Genomic DNA, 14,755 nt, shown 5'->3' with positions numbered 1-14,755 from the left:
GGGAACTAGGTACCTGCCTCCGTCCTCTGGCACAGGTTGAAGTTGCCAAACACCCACACATTGTGTGCCCAGCCCGACCACCTGACATAAATGTCCAGGGCACATGATGTATTAGTAGTAGTAGTAGGCATCCTTCAGTCTGCATAGACTATGGATCGCGCCCTTTAAAGTTTCAATTTAAGACTTCATTTACAGCATCTATTGTGACTATAAAGACCCACACGAGAGTGACAGTCCTTGCTGCATCTCTTGCAGATGTAGTGGGTGTCTGGCAAGTCCTTATTGTGCTTTCTGTGCGCTCGCTTCTCCTCTGCTAGCTGTCTGATCTTCAACTCGCCCTTCTGAAGGCCCTTGTGTAACCCCTGCCTCCATCTGCCACGGTCGTCTGCTAGTTCTTCCCAGTTGTCCAGCTCGATGTCTACCTCTCTGAGGTCTCTCTTGCAGACATCTTTGTAACGCAACTGGGGGCGTCCGGGGGGTCTTTTGCCAGAGGCTAGCTCACCATACAGGATGTCTTTTGGAATCCTTCCATCGTTCATCCTGTGGACGTGGCCAAGCCAGCGGAGCCGACGCTGCCTGAGGAGGGTGTGCATGGTTGGGATTCCAGCTTGCTTGAGGACAGCTGTGTTGGTAAATCTGTCCTTCCATGATATTCCAAGGATGCGCCTGAGGCAGTGCAAGTGGAAGACGTTCAGCCTCTTTTCCTGGCGGGCATACAGGGTCCAAGTCTCGCTGCCATAAAGGAGGGTGCTGAGGATGCAGGCTCTGTAGACTTGCATTTTGGTGTGAGTGTACAGCTTGTTGTTATTCCACACTCTCTTGCTGAGTCTGGACAGAGTTGTGGCCGCTTTTCCGATTCTCCTATTTAGCTCAGTGTCCAACGACAGGGTGTCAGTGATGGTGGACCCGAGGTAAACGAACTCGTGGACAACCTCTAACGTATAGTTGTCAATGCTGATTGATGGGGATTCAGCAACATCTTGACCAAGTACATTTGTCTTCTTTAGGCTGATGGTAAGCCCAAAGTCCTTGCATGCTTTGGAGAACCGATCCAGCAGTTTTTGAAGCTGGTCTTCTGTGTGAGACACTACAGCAGCATCGTCTGTGAACAGCATGTCTCTGATGAGGACTTCTCGCACCTTAGTCTTAGCTCTCAGCCTTGCAAGGTTAAACAGTTTCCCATCAGATCTTGTGTGCAGCAAGATGCCCTCTGTTGAAGATCCAAAGGCATGCTTCAGGAGGAGTGCGAAGAAGATCCCGAACAATGTCGGAGCAAGCACGCATACATGATGTATGAGCATGGCTGATCCAGGGCCTGCAGCACAACAAAACGGTATCCCTTGCAGTTGATGTACTATGCCACACTGTGGTCCAGGGCACAGATGGGGATGTGAATCCTGTTCCAGTTTGGGAACCCCAAGGCAGTGAAGCCAGCCACGACCATGTCCAGGTCTGCGATGTGGACGACTCTCCCGAGCAGGAGCATGTTGTTGGCCATCACTACCTGCAAGTGGAGGAAACCAAGCATACATCTGAGGGACTGAGGGAGGGTGTCCCTGGCCCCTGGTGGGCTCCCCTGTCCCCTCCTGACCCCTTCCCCTCCAGACACTCCAAACACCCCGCTCCTCGAGGCCACCCCCTCTGCCCCCAGCAGCAGGACTGTGGGAGGGTGGGATGGCATGGTCCCCTGGGGATGGGGCCTTTCCCCAATTCCATCCCTTGCACCCCTGACCCCACTCCCAGAGGGTCCCCCTTGGGTGCAACATCCTCCCCCCGTGCAGGGACTGCAGACTGAGATTGCCTTACCTGTACGAGGATGGCCCAGATGGTGGACTTCCCCATGCCGAAGTGGTTCCTAATGGAGTGGTAGCTGTCCGCAGTGGTGAGCTTCTGGAGGGTAAGAGCAATCTGCTTCTCCGGTGGGGAAGGGTGGGGGATGGCAGGCCGCATCCAGGTGTCTTGTCTGCAGAGGGTGGGGGCGAGCCAGGTGTAGATGTCCTTCCTAATTCAGAAGTTCTGGAGCCACTGTTGGTCATCCCACTGCCCTGTGACCAGTCAGCCCCACCAGCTGGAACTGATGGTGTACCTCCAGATCCGCCTGATCAGGCAAGGGGGTGGGTGCAGATGGAGCCCTGGGGCATTGAGGGCATGCTTGTTGGTCCCCATGTCAGGTGTGTCCCCCCAGAAGAGGAGGACAGCCATGATCAGCATGAGCAGCACCTCAAGCAGCTGAGAGTGGGTCCAGTGCAAGCCTGTGGGATGCTCTGCTACCATGGCTATCTGGGAAGCAATTAGGCTCACACAGAAAGTGTGTGAGACCTGCAGTAGCTATGGTGTCCCACAATGAGGTAGACAAGCCTCAGCATGGGCAGGGACTGCAGGTTCAGGGCGGGGCTTTAAGAGCACGCCTGGCCAGGGCTCCCACAAGGGCTTGTCGGCTATGCAACCCTGTCTGCTGGGGATCGGGGGCCCATTCTGTCAAGAAAGCGGCTGGGCTGTCTGGCTGCTCTCTGTCAACAGAGTGGATTGTGGTTTTGATCCACTTTTGTGTGTGGATGCGAGATATCAAAGAGACATTGATGACACAGACGCCAAAGGCAAGAGTCTCTGTAATGACACTCTTTACTGATCAGCATAAGAAAATCCTACTCAGGTCTCCCTATTTGGCCCTTATTAATTGGAACAGAGGTTGGATGCTACCCATATTTTGATAATTTGAACAAATGACTGGTTGTGTAGGAAAACAGTGAGGGAACAACACAAAAAATCATTACTTTGCAAGCTCAAAAAATCTGTTAATGAAGGGTAACAGCCACCAATTAAGAAGAAAAATACCATATCTTGAGAACACTCCAAACTATTCCAGTTTACGGTTAGTGAATTTCCCTATCCCTACACGTGGATAGCAAATTAATTGGTAAGAATATGCTTGAGCTGTTCAAGCTATACTTGAGTGAAGGGTTTGATATTTCTGAACACTGCTTCCCATTTACTGGAATAAGCTGTTGTAATTATAAATCTATGCATGGAACTTAATTAAAGACATACAACTGAGTTATAGCAAAGTTGAGGTTGCCCACTTACAACCACAGAACTTCATGAAATACAAAAGTTAAGATACCAACAGCATTGTCAAATGTGTTTCATTACATATCCTTTACATATTGTGGTCAGGCCCAGACAAAAACAAGCCAGAAATCTCGTGTCACTATGACATCAAGGTAATTTTATGACTTTTTAATAATCGTAAATTTAAAATTTAGAACTTGTGTAGAACTTTTTATTTTGTAGATGTATGCAAACTTTATAAAAGGAGGGGAAATGACATCTTTATTTTGCTAATGGGGAACATAGAGGTACAGTGATTGGCACTGGGTCATGAAGCAAATCAATAACAGAGGTGAGATAGTTAATTTAACTAGGGTAGATGAGTCCATACCCACGATTGTCAACCCTGCAAACCCAAAATCACATGATTGTCTGGTTCCAGAAGCTATTTGCAGCACTAATTCAATTAACCCCTGGTAAGAATGAGGATGGTATGTTTATTTTTATAAATATCATATGCACTTGAGGTTATAAGTACCTCAGATTTTCTGCTTAATGTTATCCTGTGTGACTGCAAGGAGTTAAATTAGGAATGTTAGAGGGGAAAACAGACAAATGAAATAATGACAAACAAGTGACTGCCTCAGAGGATATCAAGGTTCCTTGAGGAAATACTGTGGAAGCTATTAATTAAGGAATAGAAACCTGAATGGTTCCAGCAAGCTTTATTTTCCCCTTGCCTGGCACTAGGATCAGAGGGGTTGCTAAAACTCCAAAATGTCAATCTTGGGAGGAATGGAGGTTTAATAGGCAGCAGTAGCTGGAGATGAGTCTCTGATAGGGAGACACAAATAATGCCATATGGGCTTTCTGACTCTCCCATCCCAGGAGCAGGGCATCTGAGCTCAGGAGAATTTACCCAAATCTTGTAAAGAAAGAATAAAGTTTATGTAAGAACCTAATGTACAGGCCTTTTGTTGTTGTATCCCTTTTCTCTGCTTGGATGCATAACCAAAGCTTTGTTTTGAAGAAAGGTGTTTTAAGTTATTTTAACCAACTGATGACCACTGGCCCCTTTGAAACCAGTTATTCAATATCTTCTTTTATAGTACTTCTGCATTTTGAGTGAAAATCATAGACCATAAACAACTTAAAATTCATTAAAAATTGTATTAAATTAGTGGGTTTATTTACACCAAAGTGTAAAAATTAGAATTCTTGCAATAAAATCTTTTTGGGATCACCATATCTATCTCGATCTATATGACAGTGCAGAGCAAATACATATATATATAAACTGATCTCAATATCTAGAGGAGAGGTTGATCAATCAATCGATCAGAACACAGGTTTTACAATCTCTGGAAAACTTCTATTGTGTTAACATTGACTATCATATGGCAGATGCATAAATAATAATTTTGAGTGCATAAAGCTAACCACTAAGTGCCATATTTTTCATAGTGACAGGAACAAAACAAACCCACCCTGCAGTATCTACTACTAAGTACTCACCACAGTTTGATGGTTGACCTGGATCACCTCATCCCCTGCATGGATCTTCTTACACTGGTCTGCAGGAGACTGAATGCAAGAAATAACCATTAATTTGGCAACCATGAAGGACCAGGAAGCATTAGGGAAAAAAGCAGGTGGGGGTGGGGCTGCCCAAGAAAAGTCTATTCTAATAGCAATAATAGATTGTATTTATAAGATGCCGTATGTCCATTCCCAACCACAGTATAAATACCAATACTGTGATTGGGTAGTTTAGGTTCTCCTGGCCCACAGTAGTGAGCATCTCTTCTACTGAGGCCTGGTGCACTCTATTACCCATCTCCCATGCAATTGGTAGTTATACCACTGTTCCTATAAATATGAGATTAGGACTTCCAGCGGCTGGCATTTCATTGGTGTGGGTACACACAGCCGAATGGAAGGTGAAAGGAACCAGCAGATACAGCTAAGGTCTTTTGTTGTTAAATCAATACAATTGTCACAAAATGCTAGCGAGAAACAAAAATATAGCTAAGAAAACAAAGCAACAAACCAAACAACTCACTGAAATTTTCAGTTTGCAGCTGTTATGAAACCTGAATTATTAGTTGCCTCTTTAATTTTGCAAGGGTGATATGTAGTTAAAAGTATGTTTTTATTTCCAAATAATTTTGAGGGTTTGACTCTATCTCCACTGATGGATAATGGCTGTAATGGGTGATTTTCTTAAACTTATTATGGTGAGTTCATCTACTTCAGACTAGACCTTCAGCATGGGTTTTCAACAATTTGCACCCCAACATCAACTCAACATTGGCCATTCCACATAAGAGAGCCATTTCCTGGACTCTACAGTACAAATCAATGATGGTCAAATTAATGCCACTCTAAACTGATTGCTACCCTTACCTACATGCCTCCAGCTTCCATCCAATATACATCACACGATCCATTGTCTATGGCCAAGCTCTAAGACACAACTGTATCTGCTCCAATTCAGCAATAGAGACAAAAAACTTACGAGATCTTTACTAAGCATTCGTAAAACTTATTTGCCCATCAGGAAAAGTAAAGAAACAGATTGACAGGGCCAGACAAGGCCCAAAAAGGAAAACAACTGAAAACCACTTATCTTTTATAGTCCTCAGCCTAAACCCCGCCAGTGCATCACTGACAATATGCAACCATACTGGACCATGACCCCTCACACTCACAGGCCCTGGGTAACAGCCTATTCTTTCCTACAGCCACCCAACCTTAAGAAAATACTCACTAGCAGCCACTCACCACACAACAGAAACACTAATATAGAAACCTATCCCTGCAATAAACCTCATTGCCCGTTCTGTCCACATATCTGGACCACACCATCATACACCTTCACATCCATTGATGTGATATATGCCACCATGTGCCAGCAATGCCCCTCTGCCATGTACATTGGGTAAACTGGACAATCTGTGTGAAAGGATGAATGGACATAAATCTAACATCAGGGACTGGAGTACACATAAACCTGTAGGGGAACATTTTAAGCTCCCTGGACATTCAATAAAGGATTTGAAAGTAGCCATTCTACAAAAGAATCTTTCCACAAGGTTTCAGGGGGAGACATCTGAATTAGAATTCACTTGCAAATTTGACACGTTTAACCTTGGGTTTAACCGAGATCTCAATTATCTTTCACATTACAAGGGCAAATTCCCCACCTTGATATTCTCAAGAATGGCACCTATCCCACTTAACTTACTCCTTCCACTGTTCCTATTAATGACAGATGACTCCCCATGCCTTTTTTTCTCCTTGTCCCTGCCCCATATATGAATCCTGAATTCCTATCTTCTACATGAATGTGAAGCAGGTCTTACCCTCGAAAGCTCATTACTTAATACATTTGTTAGCTAGTTTTTTACAAAAACTCTATTTACTCTGCTTTTTGCAAGATAAAAAACAAGTTGGGCCTGGAATAAGTTTAATGATCTATACTTTAGCCACAGAACCCTTATATAGCTTGTATTTGTTTTGATTTCATTCGTACACGTTATTTGTATGACCTTAGCGCCTGCTTGGACCAGAACCCCACTGTGGGAGGCACAGTACAAGCACAGAACAAATAGACTGTCCTTCCCCCAGACAACTTACAATCTAAGTAAATGACAAGAGACAACAGAGGGGTACAGACATACCAAAGTGAGAGTGCAAGGGAACACTGAGACCACTGGTCCACATGCTAGGCTGTGGCTTCAGCACACCAACAGCCCACCCACCTGTTGTCAACCATTTTGTGGGCCCTCATGGTAAAAGAGAGTTTTAAAGTAGAATAATGAGTTAGTTTTCTGTATGATTATGGGACACTTCTTCTCATCAATGTGAGGTCCAGTGTGGGAGAAAACATGAAGGTGCTTGCTTAAGAGTGAGCGACGGAGGCCAACACTGTAGGTTGATCAGAAACAGAAACCAACATTTTGATATTGACATCAGCCTGCTACTACCCAAATAGACCCGTTGGTGGCTGTTCTCTTCTTGGACTCTAACAAGTGCCTCTATCATGACTTCCTTTTTTCCCCCCTCCCAATTTACTGCTTCCCTTATTTTCCATCTTCCTCTCAGTTTCATTCACTATCTTCATACCCTTCCTCTCACTGTCCTCTCTCCATCTCTGTCCAACCTCTTACTTTTCAACTATCCAATTCATCCATTGCAATGCTTTGCACTATCCTTTCATGCCCATGAGGTCGTGTTGTCAAATGCCTCCTGCACTCCTAACTAAAGCCTGATTAACTGCTCTAGTTCATTAACACCATATTACACTATTGAAAACATTATTGTATTCACCATAGTATTACTCTTATGACCCTATCACATTAACTGCTCCTTCTTTGTCTCCATCAAAGCTGTGTGTCTCCACTGGTGTCATCTCTGCATAGGTAGCTATACATGTTCCTCCTAAAAACCTCAAAAATACTTCCTAAGTGTTTTATGAACCAGCAAGAAAGTTTGATATTCGCTTGATCCAATTAATTTCTCAACAGTACAATGTGATGCACATTAATGTGATCTTACGTAAAATACAGAAGTAACTGCTGTGGACTAGATACATTTCCAGTCAAAATGTCCCTTTCAGGCATTGCATACATTTCCCCTTTCTTAGCTCTTAATTGCAAAGAACAGTTCTATGCTGAAAAATCTCTCTCGAGTATTAACATCTTCATGCTACTTTTAAGTCTACCTCCATCTTCCTCATGAATTTGTCTCCCCAAACATTAAAAGCTAATGAAGAGAGTGAAAGCTTGTTGGCAGCACTTTGAAAAAGCCCGCACTTTAGGCTGCAATTCCCACAGAGACAATGTGCTTTGCACAAAGATTACTTTGCTCCTAAACTTCTCTTTCTTAAAGGATGTGCCTCAATTGAAGATGAAACATATCAGATGTTTTCTCCCATCATTTTGGACTTGCATGATAAGCCTTAGAAAATTTACCAAGATACTTTGCACCTTACAGCTCAAGTTGCTGCATGTATTGGTTTCTTCTACAGCATTAGTTAAATAAAATGTGGACTCATGTTTCCACTTAGGTGAACATAGATGTGGTAAGCCAGCACAGTCACAGACTTTAAGAAAGCAAGTATCATTAAGGGCATAGCCTATGAAAAGATCCAAACAAAATGCTTCTTACAACTCAGTGCTAAAGGGTGAAATGAAATAAGTTCACTGGCTACACTTATGAAAAAAAAACAAACAACCAAATTTTTACAAATGAGAAAGGGATATACCACATCTTCCAGCCCTCAGGAAAAGAAGCACCACCTTGATTTACTAAGTGCTTCTTCTTTATGAACAAGCTACAACTTGAATTAAAGAGGCAGATCCAGGAAAGGAGACAAACCTACCACCAAACACAAAATCCCCAAAGCAGAAGTCTTAGAAAAGGGAAGATAATCTCTGCAAATTCGATGCCCTCAGCTCTGGCTTAAACAAAGACTGCGAATGGCTGGCTAAATACAGAAGCAGCTTCCCCTCCCTTGGTGTTCACACCTCCAGATCAACTGCTGGTAGTAAGCCTCACCCTTGCTGACTGAGCTAACCTTGTTATCCCCACCCTTGCTCTGCCGTATTTATACCTGGCCCTGCAGATTTCCAAGACCAGCATCTGATGAAGTGAGTCTGTGCTCACGAAAGCTCATGCTCAAAACTTTTCTGTTAGTCTATAAGGTGCCACAGGACCCTTCGTTGCTGTTACAGATCCAGACTAACACGGCTACCCCTCCGATACTTGACAAGATGGATAAACTATCCCAGCTGGATGAGCTTACTAATATGCTTGTGCTGTTATTTGAAGATGTCTACAGAAGTATTTGTAGACAACTATGATTCAAAGCTAACCAAATCCATTTCACTTCTGAGGCCCTAGGAAGAGGAGAAATTGATCAGGAATAGTCAACATGGATCCACCAAGGGTAAGTCATACCTGACCAATCTGATTAGTTTCTGAGATGAGGTAACTGGCTCTGTAAACATGAGGAAGTCAATGGATGTGATTTACCTTGACTTTAGCAAAGCTTTTGATATAGTTTTCCACACTATTCTTGCCCTCAAGTTAAGGAAGCATGGATTGGATAAATGGACTGTAAAGTGGATGGAAAGTGAGCTAGATGATTGGACCCAAAGGGTAGTGATCAACAGGTCTATGTCTGGTTAGCAGTTGGCTTCAAGTGGAGTGCCGCAAGGATTGGTCTTAGGGCTGGTAGTGTTCAATATCTTTACTAATAACCTGGATGAGGGAATGGATTGAACCTTCAGCAAATTTGCAGATGACACTAAGCTAAGGAGACAGGTTGATATGTCGGAGGGTATGGATACAGTCCAGAGTGACCTAGAGAAATTGGAAGATTGGGCCAAAAGAAATTGATGAGGTTCAACAAGGACAAGCACAGAGTCCTGCACTAAGGATAAAAGAATTCCAAGCAATGTTACAATCTGGGGGCTTACTGACTATGAAGAAGTGCAGTAGAAAAGGACATGAAGATTACAGTAGATGAGAGGCTGAATATGAGTCAATAAAATGCCCTTGTAGCCAAGATGACTAATGGCATATTGGGGTGCATTAGAAGGAGTATTTACTGCAGATCTAGAGAAGTTATTATTCCCCTCTATTTGGCACTGGTGAGGACACATCTGGAGTATTGCATCCAGTTCTGACCCGCCCCCCAGTATAACAAGGATGAAGATGCATGGGAAAGGGTCCAGCCAAGGCCAATGAAAATGATTGGGGGCTTGAGCACATGATACAAGAGAAGCTGAGGGATTTGGGCTTATTTAGTTTGCAGAAGAGAAGAGTGAGGTGTGATTTGATAGCAGCCTTCAACTTCCTGAGGGGGGGCTCTAAAGAGGATGGAGTAGTGACAGATGGCAGAACAAGGAGAAATGGTCTCAAGTTATAGAGCAGGAACTATAGGTTGGATATTAGGAAAAACTGTTTCATCAGGAGGGTGGTAAAGCACAGGAAGGCATTACCTAGAGAGTTGGTGGTATCTCCATCCCTAGAGGTTTTTAAATCCCAGCTTGACAAAGTCATGTCTGGGATGATTTAGTTTGGGTTGATCCTGCTTTGGGCAGGAGGCTGGATGTGATGACCTTCTGAGGTCTCTTGCAGCCCTTGGGTTCTATGATTCTAATCTAGGTGGAACTTCACAATAGTATCTAATCAGCTTCACTTGGCCTTTTGGCCCTGAATTTGCAACCAACTTTGCACAAGTAAAGAGATCTGTCTGGGAAGACCTCCTTGAAGGATTAAGGTTTTAAACTACATAGACATGCATTACAGGACTGAAGACTCAAAGAAACTACTCACAAAGTATAATACATGTAAGAACAAGCTATGTTATTCTGGTCAGAACAAAAGCAACTGAAAACATATTCAGTTAACATAAACATATCCTATTGTCTCTATCAGGTCAAATTAGTAATACAAAAAATCCCTTTTTATAGTAATTATTACAAATTGAAATGAACTAGTATAACATAATTTGTTAAAATCAACCAAAATGCAAAACCTTCCACATGGCATAAATAATGAACAATTAATTACATTTTGGAAAGCCACTTTTTTTACAATACAAGATGTTACCTGTAGCATGTGTAAGATTATTTAATTTAAATTCATTTTTAACTTGACAGCATTCTTTCAGGATACAGTAGTTTTTCCAAGTTGTCTTAAATTATTTAATTATATTTGAATGGCTTAAAATGCTAAATTATAGGTTAATTACATCTTCTCAAAGGTACACAAAGTGTGAGGATTGTAATTGCTTTGTAAAGGTTGACTCAAAACATACAAAAGGAAAGTGCACTATCATGTAACTACTTAAACATTTACGTGAGTCTAATTTCACATTTGAATTCTGCATCTAGACAGTTAACACTATTAAGTTGTATTATTACGTTTTAACCAGCAGTTTATGAGAAAGGATTTTCATTGTGTGTTACAGGTAGTTAAAGAAAAAGAAGATACAGATAAAGTAAAGTTTTTAAACATCTTTGTTGCTTCTTCATTTTTTATTTCTCTGTGTGTTTAACGTTCACAGTTTAAAATCAATAAGTAGGATTTATATCTTTTATTGAAGAACTACAGTGGAATCTGCTTATTAGCAGCCTGTTGATTCTCAGCAAGCAGTTGCTATAATTTGACATGCATTTGCATGATCTTCTTATCAATAAACCGGGCAAATACAACTTAGGTGGGGCTACCGTGGGTGCATAACTGACTGGATAACTGTTCTCAGAGCATAGTTATTAATGATTCACAATCATGCTGGGAGGGAATAACAAGTGGGGTTATACAGGGGCCTGGTTTTGGACCAGTTCTGTTTACTATCTTCATATTTAGATACTGACATAGAGAATACACTTCTTAAATTTGCAGATGATACCAAGCTGGGAGGGGTTGCAACTGCTTTGGAGGATAGGGTCAGAATTCAAAATGATCTGGACAAACTGTAGAAATGGTCTGAGGTAAATAGGATGAAGTTTAATAGGGACAAATGCAAAGTACTCCTCTTAGGAAGAAGTAATCAGTTGCACACATACAGAATGGGAAATGACTATCAAGCTGTTTTGCAGAAAGGGACCTCAGGGTCACACTGGACCACAAACTAAATATAAGTCTACAGTGTGATTCTGTTGCAAAAAAGCAAACATGATTGTGGGATGCATTAAATGGAGTGTTGTGAGCAAGACATGAGAAGCAATTCTTCTGCTCTACTATGCAATGATTAGGCCTCAATTGGAGTACTGTGCCTGTTCTGGGTATCACATTTCAAGAAAGATGTGGAGAGACTAGAGAAGGTCCAGAGAAGAGCAACAAGAATGATTAAAGATTGAGAGAACGTAAGCTATGCAGCAAGACTGAAAAAATTGGACTTGTTTAGTTTGGAAAAGAGAAGACTGAGAGGGGACATGATAGCAGTTTATAAGTACCTAAAAGAGTATTACAAGGAGGAGGGAGAAAAAATTTTCTTCTTAGCCTCTGACGGTAGGACAAGAAGCAATGGGCTTAAACTGCAGCAAGGGAGGTTTAGGTTGGACATTAGGAAAAACTTCCTAACTGTCAGGGTGTTTAACGACTGGAATAAATTGCCTAGGGAGGCTGTGGAATCGTCATCACTGGAGATATTTAAGAGCAGGTTAGATACACATCTATTAGGGATGGTCAAGATGGTCTGTGAGGCAGGGGATGGGACACAATAACCTCTTGAGGTCCCTTCCAGTTCTTGTGTTCTATGATTCTATGACATGCCTTCCCAGACTGCAGTGCTCTAAACCTCAGCACATCCTCATGCTTCATAACCTGTAGTACCATAACAGTGTGGCTTCATGGGACTGCAGCCAGGAAAGGAAGCACCAAGTACTCCTTCCTGTGCTCTCTGGATTGTGACCTGCCCTGGCACCAGCTCACTCAAAACCCCCAGTGTCCCTGCCAGTGGAGCCAACAGATTAAGTGCAGAAGCAGGATACCAGGAAGAAACACAAGAAGAAAGGTGCAACAGAGGAGGGCCCCAATCTGTACTGTGAAAGTAGGACAATGGGATAGTTATCTGAGGTGTCTGTACACAAATGCAGGAAGCCTGAGAAACAAGCAGGAAGAACTGGAAGACCTGGCACAGTCAAGGAACTATGATGTGACTGGAATAATGGAGACTTGGTGGGATGTCTCACATGACTGGAGCACTGACATGGAAGAGTATAAACAGTTCAGAAAGGACAGGTGGGGAAAGAAAGGTGGAAGACTTGCACTATATGTAAGAGAGCAGTATGATTGCTCAGAGCTCCAGTACTAAATGGGAGAAAAGCATGTTAAGACTCTCTGGGCTAAGTTTAGAGATGAGAGCAACAAGGGTGATGTCATGATGGGGGTCTTCTCCAGACCAACAGATCAAGTGGATGTATATGATGCTTTCTTCAGACAACTAACAGAAACTTCCAGATCACAGGCCCTGGTTCTCACAGGGGACTTCAATCACCCAGACTTCTGTTCAGATACCAGTACAGCAGTACACAGGCAAACCAGGAAACTTTGGAGAATACTGGGGACAATTTCCCAATGCAAGTGCTGAAATAACCAGCCAGGGGCCATGCTCAGCTTGACTGGCTGCTCACAAACAGGTAGGAATTGGTAAGGGAGGTAGATGTGGGCGGCAACCTAGACAGCAGTGATCATGAGATGGTTGAGTTCAGGATCCTGATCAAAGGAAGAATAGAGAGCAGCAAAACACAGGTCCTGGACTTCAGAAAGGTAGACTTTGAGTCCTTCAGGGAACTGATGGGCAGGGTCCCTTGGGATGCTAACATGAAGGAAAAACTTGTCCCGGAAAGTTGGCTGTATTTTAAAGAAACCATATTAGAGGCACAGGGACGCCGCATCCCAATGTGCAGTAAAAAAAGCAAACACAGTAGGCAACCAGCTGGCTTAACAGAGAAATATTTGATGAGCTTAAATGCAAAAAGGAAGCTTACAAGAAGTGGCCACTTGTAGAGATGACTAGGAAAGGGTATAAATATATTGCTTAAGCATGCAGGGGTGTAACCCAGAAGGCCAAAGCTCAATTGGAGTTGCACCTAGAAAGGGATGTGAATGGGGACAAGAAAGGTTTCTACAGCCATGTTAGCAATAAAAGGCTGGTCAGGGAAGGCGTGGAACCCTTACTGAATGAGGGAGGTAACTTAATGACACATAGGAGCTGTGTCTATACGTGCATGCTACTTCGAAGTAGCGGCACTAACTTCGAAATAGCGCCTGTCGTGGCTACACGCGTCGGGCGCTATTTCGAAGTTAACTTCGACGTTAGGCGGCGAGACGTCGAAGTCGCTAACCTCATGAGGGGATTGGAATAGCACCCTACTTCGACGTTCAACGTCGAAGTAGGGACCGTGTAGACGATCCGCGTCCCGCAACGTCGAAATTGTGGGGTCCTCCATGGCAGCCATCAGCTGGGGGGTTGAGAGACGCTGTCTCTCCAGCTCGTGCGGGGCTCTATGGTCACCGTGTGCAGCAGCCCTTAGCCCAGGGCTTCTGGCTGCTGCTGCTGCAGCGGGGGATTCATGCTGCATGCACAGGGTCTGCAACTCGTTGTCGGCTCTGTGGATCTTGTGGTGTTTAGTGCAAGTGTGTCTGGGAGGGGCCCTTTAAGGGAGCAGCTGGCTGTTGAGTCCGCCGTGTGACCCTGTCTGCAGCTGTGCCTGGCACCCTTATTTCGATGTGTGCTACTGTGGCGTGTAGACGTTCCCTCGCTGCGCCTATTTCGATGTGGTGCTGCGCAACGTCGATGTTGAACATCCATGTTGCCAGCCCTGGAGGACGTGTAGACGTTATTCATCGAAATAGCCTATTTCGATGTCGCCACATCGAAATAGGCTACTTCGATGTAGGCTTCACATGTAGACGTAGCCAGGGTGTGTCTACAAGGGCACAAACCTTCGAAATAACCATGCTAATGGCTATTTTGAAGATTACAAATGAGGTGCTGAATTGAATATTCAGTACCTCATTAGCATTCAGATGCTTCTGGAAGCGGCGCTTCGAAAGCACTGTTTTCGAAAGCACTGTTTTCGAAAGCGTGCGGCTCAGCACGGCTACACGGGGGTCCTTCTTGAAAGGACCCTGCACCTTTCAAAATCCCCTTTTCCCACTCACTGATAGGAATGAGGGGATTTTG

At 43.6% G+C, this 14,755-nt stretch overlaps 1 protein-coding gene across 1 annotated transcript in view; it reads right to left on the bottom strand.

Moving 5' to 3' along the window:
- LOC142020423 (connector enhancer of kinase suppressor of ras 2-like) overlaps positions 1 to 14,755 on the bottom strand; it is a 581,534-nt gene that overhangs the window by 273,056 nt on the left and 293,723 nt on the right. Inside the window, exon 8 of the mRNA XM_075008216.1 lies at positions 4,564 to 4,632. Coding sequence (XP_074864317.1) covers positions 4,564 to 4,632 — 69 coding nt within the window. The remainder of the gene's footprint in view (positions 1 to 4,563; positions 4,633 to 14,755) is intronic.

This window comes from Carettochelys insculpta, chromosome 13, assembly GCF_033958435.1.
Source record: "Carettochelys insculpta isolate YL-2023 chromosome 13, ASM3395843v1, whole genome shotgun sequence".
NCBI classification, from domain to species: Eukaryota; Metazoa; Chordata; order Testudines; family Carettochelyidae; genus Carettochelys; species Carettochelys insculpta.
Note: the sequence above shows the minus strand (reverse complement) of the source record. Positions and strands in the feature narration are given on the sequence as shown.